This window comes from Chelonia mydas, chromosome 1, assembly GCF_015237465.2.
Source record: "Chelonia mydas isolate rCheMyd1 chromosome 1, rCheMyd1.pri.v2, whole genome shotgun sequence".
NCBI classification, from domain to species: Eukaryota; Metazoa; Chordata; order Testudines; family Cheloniidae; genus Chelonia; species Chelonia mydas.
Window position 1 is genome coordinate 190,950,684 of NC_057849.1, and position 14,426 is coordinate 190,965,109.

The window sequence follows — 14,426 nt, forward strand, 5'->3', positions numbered from 1 at the left end:
TGTGTATATATATCTTACTATATGTTCCATTCTATGCATCCGACGAAGTGGGCTGTAGCCCACGAACGCTTATGCTCTAATAAATTTGTTAGTCTCTAAGGTGCCACAGGTACTCCTGGTATTGGAGGTAGGTCAGATACAGTTTGCTTCTTATCTAAGAGTAAACATCCCATATTAGAGCTGTTCTTCTACATTAGTAATGATTGAATTTTAATTCTCTTGCTCCAGTGTGATTAAGAGTCTTGTCCTCTATAGTGGTTTGATGTAAGGTTATATTTAGATGTTTCAAAATAATAGAATATCTCTTCCATAAGGGTCAAATGTTGCCCTCAGATGCATGTCCATGACTCCTATTGACTCCTGTGGCAAACTTGCATTCACACAAGTCAGCAAAAACTCTTTTTGGTAATATACTTTCAGTGAATATAGAACATCAGACAGAGCCTTAGGGATTTACCCAGTTGACTGCTATTACAAGGTACCTAAAGCAAAAATATAGCATCTGTGGCCAACATCAATGTGGAGCACATCATAAAACTTGTCAGAAGTCCAAGTTTGTGTTACACAAGTATCATTGTGGTTCTCTCTCATAAAATACAGCTTTCACAAAAGGTGCAGTTGCATCCTTCAGGAAAATGAATACATTATGCAGAGTTTTCGTCCACTGGCAGAGTAGGATATGGTTTTCAGCCATTAGGCCTTGATTTGTGCATGTGGAAAATTTCGTGGGTGCTTTCATGCATCTGTGCTACTGGGTTTTACACGTGCAAATTCTAATCATGGTGCATGTCAATGTTAGAATTTTTAATGTATACATTGCAAATGTTTGCACCTGTAAAATGCAGAGGCATGTATGTATGCACAGTTTTGCACATGAATAAGTTCAGAACCAGCACTTAATAAATTATGTGGAGGACTGGCTTAAAATTTGTCCCTTAAGCAATGTCTTTTTTTTTTATTTTGTATCTGTGTACTGTTCCATTATTGTTGTTGTCACACATCAGCAAACCACTCTCAAATAAAAGTGGATTAAAATGAACAATTCACATTGGAAAATTCTTTGCCAAAGGTCAATGTTGGTATCAAACAAAAAACCCCACCCTCAAGGGATTTCTTAGCATTGTCCTTCTATGAGGACATTACAGTTGATTTGTGAAGTGACATTAGGAATTTGAGGCTTAATGAAGTTTTCTCATTTGCACTTAATGTGTTATACCTATATCAGTAATGCACAGTTTTGACACTTCCCCTTATTTTTAGTCTCTAAACGCAGTTTAAGACTAAAACGACAAACTAGGTACACTGCATTCCCAAAATACAATGCTTTGGCAATTATTAACCACACTTGGCCTTGTGGTTATTGCCAATATAACTGGAAAAGTTTCAGAGTAACAGCCATGTTAGTCTGTATTCGCAAAAAGAAAAGGAGTACTTGTGGCACCTTAGAGACTAACCAATTTATTTGAGCATAAGCTTTCATGAGCTACAGCTCACTTCATCGGATGCATACTGTGGAAAGTGTAGAAGATCTTTTTATACACACAAAGCATGAAAAAATGGGTGTTTACCACTACAAAAGGTTTTCTCTCCCCCCACCCCAATCTCCTGCTGGTAATAGCTTATCTAAAGTGATCACTCTCCTTACACTGTGTATGATAATCAAGATGGGCCATTTCCAGCACAAATCCAGGGTTTAACAAGAACGTCGGGGCGGGGAGGGGAGAGGGTTGTATCGCAGAGCTTGGCTGTAGACAATGGATCGTGTGGTGTGGTCAGGGTGAAAGCTGGAGGCATGTAGGTAGGAATAGCGGTCAGTAGGTTAGTAGCCTTCACCACACGATCCATTGTCTACAGCCAAGCTCTGTGATGCAACCGCATTTGCTCCAACCCCTCAAACAGAGACAAACACCTACAAGATCTCTATCAAGCATTCTTACAACTACAATACCCACCTGCGGAAGTGAAGAAACGGATTGATAGAGCCAGAAGAGTTCCCAGAAGTCACCTACTACAGGACAGGCCTAACAAAGAAAATAACAGAACGCCACTAGCCGTCACCTTCAGCCCCCAACTAAAACCCCTCCAACGCATTATTAAGGATTTACAACCTATCTTGAAGGATGACCCAACACTCTCACAAATCTTGGGAGACAGGCCAGTCCTTGCCTACAGACAACCCCCCAACCTGAAGCAAATACTCACCAGCAACCACATACCACACAACAGAACCACTAACCCAGGAACCTATCCTTGCAACAAAGCCCGTTGCCAGCTGTGCCCACATATCTATTCAGAGGACACCATCACAGGGCCTAATAACATCAGCCACACTATCAGAGGCTCGTTCACCTGCACATCCACCAATGTGATATATGCCATCATGTGCCAGCAATGCCCCTCTGCCACGTACATTGCTCAAACTGGACAGTCTCTACGTAAAAGAATAAATGGACACAAATCAGATGTCAAGAATTATAACATTCATAAACCAGTCGGAGAACACTTCAATCTCTCTGGTCACGTGATTACAGACATGAAAGTTGCGATTTTACAACAAAAAAACTTCAAAACCAGACTCCAGCGAGAGACTGTTAAATTGGAATTCATTTGCAAATTGGATACAATTAACTTAGGCTTGAATAGAGACTGGGAGTGGCTAAGTCATTATGCAAGGTAACCTATTTCCCCTTGTTTTTTCCTAACCCCCCTCCCCCCTCAGACGTTCTTGTTAAACCCTGGATTTGTGCTGGAAATGGCCCACCTTGATTATCATACACATTGTAAGGAGAGTGATCACTTTAGATAAGCTATTACCAGCAGGAGAGTGGGGTGGGGGGAGAGAAAACCTTTTGTAGTGGTAAACACCCATTTTTTCATGCTTTGTGTGTATAAAAAGATCTTCTATACTTTCCACAGTATGCATCCGATGAAGTGAGCTGTAGCTCACGAAAGCTTATGCTCAAATAAATTGGTTAGTCTCTAAGGTGCCACAAGTACTCCTTTTCTTTTAACTAGAAAAGTGTGTATCCTAACTTAAATTGGTCCCTCCCTTTTTAGTGTTCGGTTTTGTTTTTTGATTAACAGGTATTTCTGTGTTCAGGTTTTTTAGCTTGAATTTCTTGGTCCTTTGACAGGTGAGAAGAATACTTTCATGAAAACAGAGTATATCCATTATTTATTTGCTAACTCTGTTTTTAAAACAAGACAAAACAAATAGCTAGAATCCTATATTGTAGTACTTGAGCAGCTAGTTCCAAAGGATGGATTTGAAAATTAAGGTGGTAATAGAGTGCCTTAGAGGAATAAAGAGAACTAGCATAATTTTCCAGTAATTACTGGAGATCATCTTTAACACTGTAAAATAGAGAACTTCTCAAGTACTTAAAATTACTAATTTGAGACTTTCTCCAATGAAGACTGTTTGAATTACTCCATTTGCTTTTCAAGCAGGTGAAAAAATGTTGTATTTTTAATTAGGAAAATATTATTTCTGAGGAGTTGATTTTCACCCGCTGTATACGCCTGAACACTGTAGGTTCTAAAATTAGGCATCAAGGCAATGAACATGCCCTTCGTCAGAGTGGAATGTTCGACTTCCCTACTGATATCAGAGACTACCTTTTTCATGTGAGTTAAGTGTTTTTAATGCCCCTGGGGCTTAAAATCTATTGCCTGAACATTGTATAGCTTTACCTTTTAAAACTGAAAAATTACCATTTTTGTATTTTCAGTATTCTTTATTTGCAGGAAGGCACACAAGTTGAAGATATTGATTGCTAGCACATGTTGCTACATTTTTGGCTATCAAATGTGAAGCGAAAGTATTGTAACATAAAAATATTAATTATATTTAAAATTAAACATATAGCTTTGAGATTTTATTGGCTGACGGCCCTATCCTAAGGCCATTGGGGTGAGTGGGCTTTGTATCTTGCCCTAAAACCTTTTTACTCTTAACGATCTGCACCTGGTTTTCATGAAAACTGAGAAATCTTTTCCATAAGTAGAAGACGATGATTTAAAGCTGTCCAGCTATAATTTTTAAGACATTAGTTAGCTGTGGCCTTTGCAATGACCTAAGAAAAATATTCCTGATTCTACTGTAATCAGTTTTATCAAGAGGTTCAGTAGTGATTCTTAGACCAGTCTAACTCTGAGCTGCTCTACTGTAACTTAACTTTCTTTTACGTGGAAAATATATAACTTGTATTATGAAGAGAGAGAGGATGGATTTGTGATTTAACTCACTACAGTTGAAAGACGTGGGTTGCCTCTTCTGTCTGTTTGCTGTGTGACTTGGGGCAAGCTGCTTAACCTCTGTCTCCATTTTGTAAAGTGAATATTATACATACTTCAAAGGGGTGAGGTGGGAATTTAATAAGTGCTGGTAAAGTGCTTTGACATGATCCAGTGACAGGAGCTCTAGAAGTCCATGATATTGTTTATAGAGTGACTGTTTTCCCATCCAAATTCACACAGAGAAAGTACCAACCCTTACATCCAGCTAGATTCTTGTTGAAAGCCCTTTAATTTGAGTCATATTTTAAGAGTATTGGGTTTACATTTACAGTTCCGATTATAGCTTGGTAGTAATGTTGCATGGGTCCAGACTCATGGCTAGTAGAGGTGTCATGTTACTCAATCTGAGTAGTCAACCAATATGAAAATGCCATGCCATTGAGCTCTGGAGAGGCCATATACTGGCCCTTTCACCAGTTGGCATCTAAATTGTCATCTTTAGGTTTCAGGCTTAACCCATTTCTATGAACAAGGCCATTCACACCTCTGCATTGCTGTTTAAGTCTGTCTGCCAGTTCTCAAAGTTAACGTTGCATGAGTTTTAATACTTGATTAATGTTTCAATCTCTATGTATAATTTAATGGAAGCTAAGATTTAGGAGCACAAGTCTGCAGCAAGTGTTTGCGTTGTGTCCATCAGTTCAGGCTTCAAACTCCTGGGGGGTGGGCGAGTAGACCTTTTTGAACTTGTAAAACGGTACACTCCTGTGATGCTGTATAAGTAACAATATCCGAGTAACATTTCTGTCCATTTTTCAGGAATTTTCAAATGGCCATCTAGGAAATGAAGAATATGATGTCCCTCCTCGACTTTCACCTCCTCTCACAGCTGCCTCCATCCTCCCTAGTATAAAGTAAGTTATCTTTATCTGGTGTTTTATTATAAAAGAAATGCATTAATTACATAGACAATCGCACTGATTCTGAACCACTGTAAAAAAGAGCATTAACGAAGTTCTCCTGGTGGATGTATTTCCCATGAACTTGAATGGGGTTTTTCAAAGGTAAATTGTGTTGACTAAATGGGAGTAATTGTAATGCTAATTTAACACGTCACACATTTTTATAGTAAGATGGCATGAATTCTGGTAGGCATTGTGTATAGGCTCCTGGCAGTGGGAGTGCAGAATAGAAGTTAGCCGTTCCTATTTCAGTTCCCCTCCTAAGCCCATGGAGAAGCTACTCAAAGCCGTTCATTAGAGGAGATATAGGACAAGGTCTAGAGGTAAAGAGTGTGGTGTGTGTGTGTGTGCGTGCACGTATCATCCCCAACCCAGCAATGGTGTTTATATTTTCTGTGCTTATTCCTGCATCTAATGCTTTACCTGCAGTTCCTGCTGGCCAGATGATGATCCCACAGTATGGCCATTGTTGCAGAGTACAGCATGGGCACCCATTTAGTTGGGATCAGCAGATGCCACTTTCCTCTCACTAGCCAGAATGTGGTCTGGTGAATTTTGTCATTTCAAGTTGCAGGCTATCTCTTAAGCTTTGAGTTGTATGATTTGTTGTTTGATGCCAGATGTTGCTCTCAGCAACAAGTGAATCTTCTGATTGGGCTGTGATTTCCGCCAGGATTTTCTACAGAAGCAATAGATTCTACAGCACTCCAAACCTTCTTTTGTAAATAAGTTGTACTCTCTGGATTTTTTTCTTTGTAAATCGTATTATCCCACAATACTTGATGGCCCCTGTGACGGGAAGTCACCTGATGTACTGAGATACCACCAAGTGTATCTGTTTTGCCAGCATGGGCCCCCCTTTTACCTATCTTGCTGAGCGGGGCTCTTAAAACCTCCTCTAACACACACATAGGCAGGGCCACACCCAGCTGCAGATCAGCTCTGGGAAGACGCAGCTTAAGGGACTTGCTCCAACATTCAGATGTCCACCTCTCTTGGAGTACAAACACAAAGATATATTATATTCTCTTCTTTCCTCAGTGTGGAAGAGGGTATGCACAATTTCTCGCCCCCACTCCCCCAGGTAGAAATCACATAAACTGGGTTATATTATAAACCACAAATAAATGTATTCACTTCTACAGGTGTATTTTAAGTAGTTAAGGAGGTTGCAGACAGAACAGGGCAGATTACTAAGAAAATAAGAGAGCACACAAACTAAGCTTAATACACTAAAGAAACTGGTTACATGCGAGTTCTCTCCCTAAACATGGCATCTAATAATAATCTTCACTGGCCAGATGCCCTTCTAACCTGTGCCCAGTTCTTTCCCCCGTTCAGTCTTAGTTGTTTTCAGGAGTCCTCTTGGGTGGGGTAGCAGGGGAGACCTGACGACCCGGATTACCTCACTCCCCACCCTTAAATAGGATTTGCATAAGATAGGAGTCCTTTGTTTCCCTAGTTAGGCCCCCCGTCCTTTACCGGGGAAAATGACAAGAAGTCCCAGGTAATGTTTTCATATCCAGGTGACAAGACCACCTGACTCTGTAAGGCCCTGGTAGCCATTCTTCACAGACTGACCCACAGGGTCACAAGAAGACTAAGCTCTTTTACTGTCCATTGTCCTTGTTGATGGGCCATCAGCACTGTCTGGCTTTTCCACTGTTGTACCTGAAGGGTTGGCAGTGGGCGTCACCCAAAGTAGCATAGCTGAAATACAGATATGTTGTCAATATTCCTAATTTCAGATACAGAAATGATACATGCATACAAATAGGATAATCACATTCATTAAATCATAACTTTTCCAATGATATCTCACATGAGCCATCTTGCATAAAGTATCCCTCAGTTATGTCAATATCAAAAGCATATTTTCATAAAGAACATGGAATGACATGTCACAGCCCCCCTACACTATGTAGTTCTTAGGCACTGAAATAGCGTAGCTGTAGTTGTGCAATAAAATAATGACATCTGTCAACGTACTTACAATTCTTTTTCTTTCAGTAGATGCTAACAGTAGAATGTGACATTGCCAAGTCTTTTGAAATCTTTGTAAACCCAATTTGCTGTAACATTTAGGCACAGCAGGAAGAGAACAGCATTAAGGGTGAATGTAGCTCAGAATGTCATTGTTCTGCCACTCTTTACCAAAGCATAAAGGTTATAATAAAACTGCAGTTGACAGGAGACACTTTAATTATAACTAAGGCTACGTTTTAGTCTTGGATATTTTTAGTAAAAGTCAGACAGGTCACGCGCTGCCTCCACCCCCCGGGAACCGTGGCCAGTGGGAGCTGCGGGGGTGGTGCCTACAGGCAAAGGCAGCCCACAGAGCTGCCTGGCCACACTTCTGTCTATGAGCTGAGGCAGGTGATGTTGCAGTTTTTGGGAGGGCCCCCCCCCCCCCTCCGGTAAGTGCTACCCGGAGCCCTCACCCTGTCCTGTGCCCCAACCCCTGTCCCTTCCACACCCAAACTCCTGCTGCTGCTGGGGAGGGGGGTATTGATAGCCCGAGACTGCCTCAGCAGCGGCCAGTGCGACTGACCATGTGCTGCCTGAGCTGCTCAGGTGGCCCCCGGACCAGGCACACCGGCTGCTGCAGAAGTCACCGAATCCACGACTTCTGTGACCTCTGACAAACATGCAGCCTTAATTATAACGCATTTTCATTTGCTCACAACTTTCTGGAAAAGTCACCCTTTGAGTTGAAATTGTTTGCATTTAATCCAAGTTCAAAGGTGAATTTATTTTGGGTAGTTTCTAAACACAATATGCTCTAGCCATTTTCATTGTTGTCTGAGCATGGGAAAGAGAGGGAAGCTTGCTTATAGCTAGATATCTCAATATTGAAACTGGACATCTGTATATTGTAATAAACGCAGGCATATATATTCCAATCATGGTTTCAAATAAACACAGAACAGTACATGCATATATTTGAATGTTTGATTCCCACAGTCTGTGTGAGAAAGAATATTGGCTAGAGTGACTATTTCAGAGGTAGTTAAAAATGGAAATTTTTGTTCCAGACAAAATTGTGATATTTCAGCATTTATTTTCATCCTGAACAGAAAGTTCATAAATGACTGAATTTGGAAATGTCAGAATGTTTAGTTTTGGCTTAGTTTGACATTAATCTGTTTCTGCTGAAATTGTCACTGTTGCCTCAGGGCCCCATTCTCTTCTATGGGCTGAGCTCCCTGGCTGGACCACATCTTCCATGATGCACCATAGCCACATGACTCCCATTGTGCACCACAGCAGGTCAGCCAGAGATGAGATTGTGGGTATCATGGGAGTTGTAGTTCCACCAGGGTGTCTAATGGACAGAGGCAAATGGGTGCATGAGTGTCCGAACTAAAGCTCCCAGGAAGCACCGCTGCAGCTCAGGCAGACAAAAATTGTTGAATTGATGCAAAATGAAATGTGTCAATTTGCTTTGACAAACAGAAACATTTCAGTTTAGTTAATCTGACCAGAAACTATATTGTTTCAGTTCTAGTGATGGAAAATTGAAATATTACCATAGATAATTTCTCTTTTGCAGAAACATTTTCCACCAAAAAAAAAATTGATGAGAAATACACACCCAGCTCTAGTTTTTCATGATGACTCACTTTGTTTTTTGTTTGTTTTAAAAGCCAAGCACACTTTAAGTTAAAAAAATATTACCTTGGTGTGTATAAGGTTTTATGTTAAGAAAATTCAGGATATACAACTATAATTGTGCCGCATGGTATGGGTGCTAAAGCAGAAAAATTATCATTGTGCATAATAGCAAATACTACATATGTCCCATTTCAAATTGACCCAATTAAAGATCTTAATAATCTAGACCCAAGCTTGACAAAGTATATGAAACCAGGTTGATATAGGTGTTGCGCTTTTTAAAACTAATCAGCTTAATGAACTCAGATCATATTTGCAACAACAAAAATCGCTTTTGAGCGTATAACATGGATAAGGTTCAGCCTGATGAAATTTGAAATGGTTGAGAGAATATTTTTACAAATTTTTTTCTCTCTAAAATTTGAGAGCCATTAGCCCTCATAAATATGTCAGACTGTTTTCTGTTTGGTCAAAGATATTCTAGCTTTCCATAGATGTTCTGCTGCGGTCTGACCTAAATCCCCCATCTTTTCTATTCTCAAGCCTCTGTTTAGCCGTGGCTGGCAGCAAGGTCACATTATACAGAACAGTGGGTTTTTTCAATTATTTTCATAAAAGTAACTCCAGCATCAGGACTACGGACACTAAGATCCTTTCCTTTTGTTGTTTTCTGTTCCCAGTTGGAAACCAGATCTTGCGAAGTCAGGGACTAGGTTTTTTAATTCAATGTTCTCGGAGCCTGATCTCATTTACACTAAGACCCCTTTCCACTTCCAAATGTAAATGAGAAATCAGGCACAATGTTTGTCACCTGAAATATCAGACATCAAAGTAAATTTACATAGAAATTCAGGAAATATTTTGAAAATATTTTTACTAAGTATTAAATATGATTAAGATAAAAATCACCGCTGCTATTTGTTGCGAGATAGAGCCTTTTTAAATACAAATTGATTGAATTTTTAAACTGTCTAGTAGTAAAGAAAAATATTGGGGGGCACAAAATGAACAAATTAAGACTTTTTAAAACTTGTGGATAACTGTTTTAGAAACAGATTAAAATACTTACTGCAACCAAAATGCCATGATTAATTCAGTAAAAGAAAAAGGTGATTAAAATAAGCTGCTAAATAATAGTTGTCGTATGTAGCATTTTAATCAGTAGATCTCAAAGTGCTTTACAAAGGAGGTCAGTATCATTATCCCCATTTTACAGATGGGAAAACGGAGGCACAGAGGAGCGATATGTATTGCTCATTGTCATCCAGCAGACCTCTGGCAGAGCCAGGAATAGGAGCCAGGCCTCCTTAGATCCAGTTCAGTGCTTCCTCCACTAGGTTGCACTGTCTCCCTTCTGAAATTTCATATATTTTGTATATCCCTCATCCATTTGTACCTTGCCTACAGCGTTGGGAAGATATTCCCATATGTCTCACTTTCCCTGCCTCTGCCATATTTGAATACGGTAGTCTTAAGTATTCTAAAAAAAGTACAGGAAAACTTTTGAAAGAACTTTAACAATATTTTGCAGTTGCAAACAATTGTCACTAGTTGCAGAAGGGTTTATATTTTCCTTGTCTGTGGGTTTGTTTTTGTTTTTTTTCTTTTTATCAGATGTGCCATATCATTTGGGCTGCTGTTAACTTTGTGATTTCCCTGTGTCCTGCTGATTCATCTTCATCTTAGGTCCTTGATCTTCCTGCAGAATCTCAAGTTTTGTCTAATGGCCTTTGAACGTGTTGAGTTGACTTTATATTGCAAAAGAACATTCCCCTCATAATTAAGTAAAATGCATACCCCACTGGTTGCATCTTCATGAAGCACATGACTTGTATTAATTTGTATTTTCCACTCTGCGACTGAATTTCTGACCCGAAGTGAAAAATAATTATGCTGTTGGTATTGGACTGTTCAAAATCCATATTATTGTATGGATCACTAATGAACTGCATCATTTTTATGCCTGTGTTCCTTGTTAAGTGGAATTTAGTGTGAACTTTTTTCCCTTTCCTATGACTTACATACTCTCAAAATCTGCTTTCTCTTTTTTAGCAATTTTGACTAATTGGCTAGTTTGCACTGAAGAAAAGTATGAAAGTAATTTTTCACATCATGCATACAATAAGACATCTTTGCTCAAAAGCTGTCCTATTTCTAGCAAAATCATGCTTGCCTTACTTAGGTGAGTAAGTCATTTTTGCCTTTTTGCTAGTAATATGTGGTATACCACAGCAGGTTTTTTTCTGTGAGAAAAGGCAATAAAATTGTAATAAAATGTAAAGAATTTCGATCTTCCAAGAGCTCTTTATTTAATGAATATATCTCACATGTCTAATTGCTTTGAGAGTGTTAGGGGAAAATAGCATAAAGCACTCTGGATGTCCCCCCACCACTACCTTTTCTTTTGTTACTTTTATTTATTTCCATTGTTTTATATGTGAAAATAAATATTTAGAGTAAAATCCTGGCCCCACTTAATTAAATAGGAATGTTGTCTTTGATTTCAGGGAGATCAGGATTTCACCCTTAATTCACTGTGATTGTTCCTGCAATGGCATTGGAAGTAGCATTATGTATACAGTGGCTCAAGCCTGCAAGATGCTGAGCACTCTAGCCCTGATCTAGGAAATCACTTAAGCACATGCTTAACTTTAAGCATTTGAGGAGTCATACTGGTTTGCATGATTTGCTGGATGAAGGCCAGAGTGCTCAGCACCTTGCAGGATTGAGCCCCCAACGTCCAAGGTTTGTGAAGCCCTTTACCCATAAATAAAGAGACCCCTGCCCCACAGGAGCTTGCAATGTAAATAATTGTGAACTGTCAGTGTGCTCAGAGTTCCTCCGGTAAAACTGATCTGGCCTCAGAATGACTTGACAACTAGTGACAAAAACCTATTTTGATTTAATAGCTTTCCCTGATTTGCCTTTGGCCATCAATACTCTTCATGAAAAAGAGGGTGACATCTGGCTTCTTTTCAAACAACCAGAAAATATTGAGACACCATTGATAAGGATTTGACTCAACCTTTCAAATTTCAAACACTGCCAAATGGGGAGGCGGAGGGGGGGAGAGAAGGGGTGAGACTAAAAATTACTTCAGTGGGTTTTGTTTATTTTTCTTTTTACCTGTACACAAATCTTTCCAGAACTTTCAAAGTATTAGTAATTTTTAAAAAATGTAAATATCAAAAATAAATTTTAGAAATAACGTTTCCAAATATAGGAACGCTACGTACTTTGTGTCACAGGATATAGTGGAGTGTACATCTGATTTAACCAGTTTTGTAATTAAATCTCTGAACAATGTCTAGAACTAATCTGAGGGAAGCAATCAAAGCCTCTCCTGAAGTGTCAAATTTTGGATAACTTCAAATAAATCGATGATAGATATCCATATTATAAAATCCTGCTCTGAGCACAAGCGTCTGTTTGTGAAACACAAAATAATTTTTATCTAACAATTACAAATTCCATAGAAATACCTGCCTGCTCTGCTTTCTGTGTATCTACCTTATTAGAATAGCATTATGCTAATAGTAGAATAATGAAGGCTTAGTAACAGGCAGTTTCTTTCTCAAGAATAGCCTTCTGTTCCTTCTATACTATTCTCGGTTAATTTATAGTATGTGGAGTATAAACCAGAAGTCCAATATGATTTCTTAAAACGAAGAATAGCAAACTATTTCTATACTGGTCAGCATTGGACATCTTTTTTTCAAACCATGGTGTTGCAAGAGTTTAACTTAGAATGGCTTTAAAGGTTAACAAGTAATAAAATAGTCTTCAGAGGAACTTGAGCTGCAAGGTAGCAGTACCTACTGATCCACAAATCTGAGAGAAGTCCTCTTGTGCAGGTCTTTGAACTTCCTCTCTATGGATTCTGACCTTTCCTCGTCCTTCTGTTACATTTTTCCATCCCTTATGTGGTGGGCACAGGGCAGTGACACAAACATCTTGTCAGTTTTAACTAGGAATATTTAAATCAAAGATTGGAAAAAGTCATGTCAGCCTGAACTATTATATTTACAAAAGGCCTTTTGCTCCCTCTACAGAAGGTGGCTGAAAACTACAGTGCAGACAGCTATAGAATTTAGTTCCGTAAATCTTCTTCTGTTTTTCAGTAGAGATCTGCCCTCGGTTATTGTGTATTCACAAAATAAATTGGATTCCTGCCATTCACAGCTTGTTTTTTTAAAGTCAAAAGAGTATTAGTGGTTGCAGGAAAGGATATCTGAGAGGTTTCAAAGAACTAAGGGGCTCCAGACTTTGAATATGTTTAGCAAATGTCCCACATACTTCATTCTAGTGCAGCCGTCCTTTTGCTTTCTCTCTCTGCTTTTGCACACTCGTGATTTGCTAGATCTATAGTGGCCACACTTATCCTTTTAAAGTAGCATCTGGAGTTTGGTAGTCATGAGACACTATTTAGTATAAACGGTAAAAAACACTGCTTTCCATCAAGTACAAATGCACTGTGCCAGATGCTTCAATACTTTTTGTTTTGGTTTTGGGGGTTTTTTTTGTGAAAACAGGAAGCCAGGAATGGCTTGATAGGGAGTTCAGTTCAGCTCTATTCCCTTAAGAAAATCAGCTGGACCAAAGGACTAGAAATGAAGCCCACTCCCCTTTCAAATTCAAGTCTCTCTGTGACTCTCAGCCCTCCCGCAGTACCCTATTAAACAGATGTGCCTGGCAGTGTGGCTTGAAGGTCTATAAAATCTCAAATATATTGTCCATATAAGTGATACAATGCATAAAAATTGTCAGGACCATATGTGCATTTGTTCTAGGTCTCTTAAATCAATTGTGCACCTTTTCAGAATGAGCGGTACACCCATTATTGATTGCATGATATTTCATAACCTGTTATCCAGATTATTTTAAGGCAGTTCACTCCTTACCATTATTATTCAATTAGTTTAAGACTTAAACATTGTCTATGACCGTTTCATTTAAGGTTGGAAGTAAATGACAACCATAAGAAAGCTTTACCATTTCCTACTGAGGGTGTTTTGTGAATTTTTTTATTAGATGTGGAATGTAATCATTATAAACATAGGTTTACAGTAAGGAGTGGAGAGCAAAACAAAATTGTTCACTAGAGATAGAACGTGTCCAGTCATCACTTACCAAGATCAAAGGACCGAATGTCAGCCTTGTTCGTAAAGGTTTTCTCTTTTCATAGTGGCACTTTCCATGTGTCGCTGCTAGCTGAGGAATTACATTTTGTATATAATTTTGTTTATACTCAGTTTATGATTAGAGTACTTTCTTCCGTTTTTGTATTTTTAAAGCCAATCCCATACTTGTTACCACGGCCAGGTAGAAGAACATGGGACTGACTGTGTATGGGAGGAAACCTTTCCCAGGTTGTGCAGTGGTAATATTTGACGGCTCTTGCGACCTCCAGCACTGCAATAGCGATTGCTTTGGTTGTGTTTATTCCTCTTCCTTTAGCAGGGGACTTGTTGGATTTGTGTGGCTACTGACCCACTGCCAGTGTTCCTTCTTATTCCTGCCGGATCCAATCCCCTCCACATGAGTGTAAAAGGAGATTCCATTGAGCTGGGCTTTGCAGAGTACAAGCAGTGTGCAGTCCCCAGAAAGTAC

The 14,426-nt window shown here is 39.2% G+C and overlaps 1 protein-coding gene across 8 annotated transcripts in view; it reads left to right on the forward strand.

The window, feature by feature from the left end:
- Positions 1 to 14,426, forward strand: part of CBLB (Cbl proto-oncogene B) — a 192,184-nt gene that overhangs the window by 152,770 nt on the left and 24,988 nt on the right. For 5 of the 8 annotated variants that reach the window (XM_037907747.2, XM_043538543.1, XM_037907754.2 and 2 more), the window contains 2 exons: positions 3,478 to 3,627; positions 5,059 to 5,153. In XM_037907747.2, the coding sequence (XP_037763675.2) occupies positions 3,478 to 3,627; positions 5,059 to 5,153 (245 nt within the window). The remainder of the gene's footprint in view (positions 1 to 3,477; positions 3,628 to 5,058; positions 5,154 to 14,426) is intronic. The other 3 variants (XM_037907760.2, XM_043538541.1, XM_037907766.1) reach the window with 1 other exon arrangement.